At 33.7% G+C, this 5000-nt stretch overlaps 1 protein-coding gene across 15 annotated transcripts in view; it reads left to right on the top strand.

The window, feature by feature from the left end:
• The window catches only part of LOC106870412 (otoferlin), a 532367-nt gene that overhangs the window by 364247 nt on the left and 163120 nt on the right, over window positions 1-5000 (top strand). For all 15 annotated transcript variants that reach the window (XM_089340507.1, XM_089340505.1, XM_089340502.1 and 12 more), the window contains one exon: window positions 993-1150. In XM_089340507.1, the coding sequence (XP_089196633.1) occupies window positions 993-1150 (158 nt within the window). The remainder of the gene's footprint in view (window positions 1-992; window positions 1151-5000) is intronic.

The following is a 5000-nucleotide window of genomic DNA, read 5'->3' as shown; positions in this document are numbered from 1 at the left end:
TCGTGCTCATTTCCACCTCCAACAGTGGAGAGCAGTCATCATTTCCCTTTCCATGTCAGCTATCTCTGATGAGTGTATATTATATAAATGGTTTGTTGCCTAACACTCCGTTATGTAATTTCATATGAAACCGACTGGTAAGACTAGCTGTGATGGATAATTAACACTATAAATTTTAGACAATATATATATATATATATATATATATATATATATATATATGTATGTATATATATATATACACACACAGTCAAATTGAACACTAAAGATAACAAATAACAAAACACACATACATATAGTTATATCGCTAATATCATAAGAATTTTATAAACTTTCAGAACATGGAAATTCTTTTCTGGAACATTGTGAAGTACATAGTTAAGTCTTCGATTTTTTTCTGTCCAAAAGAGATTTTCAACCCAATATTTGGAAGTTTTATATGTGTGCTTTGAGATTTTCAGAAAAAGAATTATACACACACACTCACACACCCCCACACACATATGTTATATTATATATCATGTTATATATATGGTTGATGTTTGGAAGGGCATCCAGCTGTAAAATCCATGCCAAAGCAGACACAAGAATGGTGCAGACCATCTCCTGTCAAACCATCCAACCCATGCCAGCATGGAAAACAGATGTTAAACGATGACAATGATGATATATGTTTGTGTATATGTTTATATGCTTATATATATATATATATATATATATATATATATATATATATATATTTATACATAAACACAAAGATATATGCATGTATAAATGTATATGTCCGTACACAAAAATGTATTGTATTCATATATATGTGTGCAAGTACTTATCTATATAGCTATATTTACATCCATAGGCACACATACACGCACACACACGCATGCATACACACACACACACACACACACACACACATGCACAGGCACTCACATCCAAACAAACAAATGATGGCTTATACACTTCTAACGGTGAATAATATTTAATTACAGATCTGGTTACAATGTCTGGCGTGATCCTATGAAACCAACCCAAATTCTTGGAAAATTATGCAAAGAAGGCAAAGTCGATGGACCCCATTACAATCCAGGAAAGGTGCGTGTTGCAAACCGAATATTTACGGCTCCTATGGAAGTGGAGGATGAAAATGGTAAGCAACTGTTTGGAGCTTTTTTTTTTTTTTTTTTTTTGGTGGGGCTTTATATTTACATTTTCCCTTTATATTTATTTTATTTCTTTCTCTGCTCATTAATTTGACTAATTAACACAAAAGAAATGATGACTCACCAACCTGGTACTTATACTACAACCACTACGAACATTCCTTGTTATTTGTAAAAAATTTTCCTGTTTTTCTTTCTTTCTTTCTTTTTTTTTCATTAAAATGTCCCCATGCTGTTATTTCGTGCAGAGGGCGTCAGTGGAGCGGGGTAGGAGGATCTTACATAATGACCAATAACTACATAATTGATAAACTCATTAAAATTGTTTGTTTGTATGTTCAGTGGTCGTTGTTTATTTTACTTCTATTTTATGTCAAGATCTCTTTTTTTTATTTTTTCCTCTTTGAGCTTTCACAGATATTATAGATCAGTGGGGTCACCAACTGCCAGGCTGTAAACCAGTTCCAAGCTATTGGCAGTTTGGTACTAAGCTGCACAAAAAGAAAAAGATTTCTAAAAAAACTTTATTTCTATTTCGTTGGCTCTTATAGTCTGCAGGGGGTAGTAAGCTGCGATATATATGTATATATATATATATATATATATATATATATATATATATATAAAAGGAGTACTCTGTTGGTTCTGACGACAAGGGTTCCTGCTGATATGATCAACAGAACAGCTTGCTCGTGAAATTGACGTGCAAGTGGCTGAGCATTCCACAGACACGTGTACCCTTAATGTAGTTCTCAGGGAGATTCAGCGTGACACAGAGTGTAACAAGGCTGGCCCTTTGAAATGCAGGTACTACTCCTTTTTGCCAGCTGAGTGGACTGGGGCAACGTGAAATAAAATGTCTTGCTCAAAGACACAACACATTACTAGGAATTGAACTCATGACCTTATGATCGTGAGCCGAATGCCCTAACCACTAAGCCACGTGCCTTTACCATATATATATATATATATATATATACATACACACACACACACATACACACACTCTGCGGTAGAGATGAGTTGTGATATCAGTGAGGCCAAACTGTATCGGCCTTTGCCTTTCCCTTGGATAACACTGGTGGCATGGAGAGGGAAGGCTAGTATGCGTGGGTGACTGCTGGTCTTCCATAAACAACCTTGCCAGGACTTGAGCCTTAGAGGGTAACTTTCCAGGTGCAATCCCATGGTCAGTCATGACCGAAGGGGGTCTTTATGTGTATTAATAATTAAATTATATATAAAAAAAAGGCCTCTTCACCATGAGATTGCACCTTGAAAGCTCCCCTCCGAGGCACAAGTCCAGACAATGTTGTTTATGGAAGACCAGTAGTCACCCATGCATACCAACTACCCCTCTCCATGCCACCGATGTTATCCATGGAAAAGGCAAATGCTTCGCAAAAGCGTCCAATAGAACAAGTTCCAAAGCAAAAAATAAATAATTAAATACTGGGGTTGATTTATTCAACTAAATCCCTTTCAAGGTGGTGCCCCAGCATGGCCACAGTCCAATGACCAAAACATGTAAAAGGCAAAAGGTGCCCAATAATTCCCCTAATTTTTTTGGTCAAATGCCAAATTCCAGAGACCACTATTTTCTTTTATGTAAATTCTTTCTCATTTTAGCATTCCTTTGGATTTTTTTCCTTTTCTTTTCTTCCTGTCTTGAATTTTTTTCCTTCTTATTTTAAATTCTAAGTTATCATAATCAAAGATTTATTTACATTGCACAAAACAAAAAAATAATTGGAGAGAATAACAATTTGGTAATTTTAAATTCGAAGATGATATTTTTTTTTATTTTTGTGATTTTTTAAAATCTTTTTTTTTTTATATTTATATATTTCAATGTCAATCAAATGAGTAAAAACATTCGACTTTTGAAATTTTTACCAAATAAATCAATAAATAAAATCTCTCACTTTCTCTCTCTCTTTTCTGTCTCTTTCTTTCTCTCTCTCTCTCCCTATATATATATATATATATATATATATATATATATATATATATATCTACACACACATGCATATATATATATATATACACACACACACATACACACATATATGTATGTATGTATATATATATGTACATGTACACACACACACATATATATATATATATATATATATATATATATATATATATGTATATATATATATATATATATATATATATATATATATATATATATATATATATATATATATATACATGCATATATATATATATATATGTATATATATATATATATATATATATATATATGTATGTATATACACACATATATGTGTAGATGCAGACACACACACACATATATATATATCAATGTTGAAAATTCATGATTGTCTTCACAAATTTAAAGAATATCTTTCCAAAAATGGTACAAAAAAAAAGAAGAAAGGAAATAATGAAGTTAAAAAAGAAAGAAAGAAAAAATTATTGTAAATTAAGTCTGGTGATGCCAAAGATCCTGACAACAATGGTTTTTGGATTGGTTAAATTTAGCCATAATTTGTTTATATGCCTCTGTGTGTGTGTGTGTGTGCGTATGTATGTGTGTGTGTGTGTGTGTGAGAGAGAGAGAGAGAGAGAGAGAGAGAGAAAGAGAATGGGGAGTCAGTGAAGATGGGTTATATTTCTGTTTCAGCTGGTCTGCTTTTCTTTCTCTTTTCCGGTTGTTGTTTTTGGTTTCTATTCCATTACTGTTGTTGTTGTTGTGGTGATATTAGTGTGACTATTGTTGGCTGATGCTAGTAGCACACTACACTACCTGTAGTAACAGGAGGAGGAGAAGAGTAAAAGTGGTAATAAATAATAATAATAATAATAATAATAATGATAATGATAATAATAATCCTTTCTACTAAAGGTACAAGGCCTGAAATTTGGCGAGAGGAGACTAGTCGATTACATCAACCCCAGTGTTTCACTGGTACTTAATTTATTGACCCCCATAGAGATGAAAGGCAAAATTGACCTCGGCGGAATTTGAACTCAGAATGTAGAGATAGACAAAATACCACAAAGCATTTTGCCTGGAATGCTAACGATTCTGCAATCCCATGGCTATTCGTGATTGAAGAGCATCTCTAGTCTTTATGCATTATATCTGAATAGCCTCTCTCTGTGCAGCCATTTACTGCTCAGGTAGTTGCGCCATTAAAAGTTAATTCATGGTTCAACACTCACTGATCATTTGCCATGATCACTCAATGCTGAGCCATGAATTAGAGTCAAGCAGCCAGCCATTCAGGCAGTTCATTGGTCTCCTATTAACTCAGCCAGCAATGTATCTCACATCTCTTCCTTTTCTCCTCTTCTCTCATATCTCTCTCTCTCTCTCTCTCTCTCTCCACTCTTTCCCTGTCTCTCTCTCCCTCTCTCTTTCAAATTTCAGAATGACACGAATAAACAGATTTTGTTATTAAGAATGTATTAGAAACACATCAGCAACATTCATTGAAAATTATTGAAAACGCTATAAAAAGTCATCTCGCGAGATATTGTATTTCAATTATATTTTACTCTCGCATGTTTGTAAAAGCACCGTTGAACATTACCTGACGATATGAATGATTCACTTACTGACAGTTCGCTTGTCCTGACTTTAAACTGTAATGACTTATATACAGAAAATGATTTGTTTCACGAAAACCAGCCAGGAACTAGCCATTGCCATGTATGTATGCTGATGAGTAGAACAAAGCAGCAGCTGTTTTAATCACTGCATATGTTAATGCCACTTATTTCTCGGAGAATATTGATAGCCTTCACTTCTGAAACGGTCTGACTCATCATTACCATTGTTGTCCTCTTCGTCATGATTGTCTT

Source organism: Octopus bimaculoides, chromosome 23, assembly GCF_046866305.1.
Source record: "Octopus bimaculoides isolate indiv1 chromosome 23, ASM4686630v1, whole genome shotgun sequence".
Classification (NCBI taxonomy): Eukaryota; Metazoa; Mollusca; class Cephalopoda; order Octopoda; family Octopodidae; genus Octopus; species Octopus bimaculoides.
This window is presented reverse-complemented; position numbering and strand designations above follow the sequence as displayed.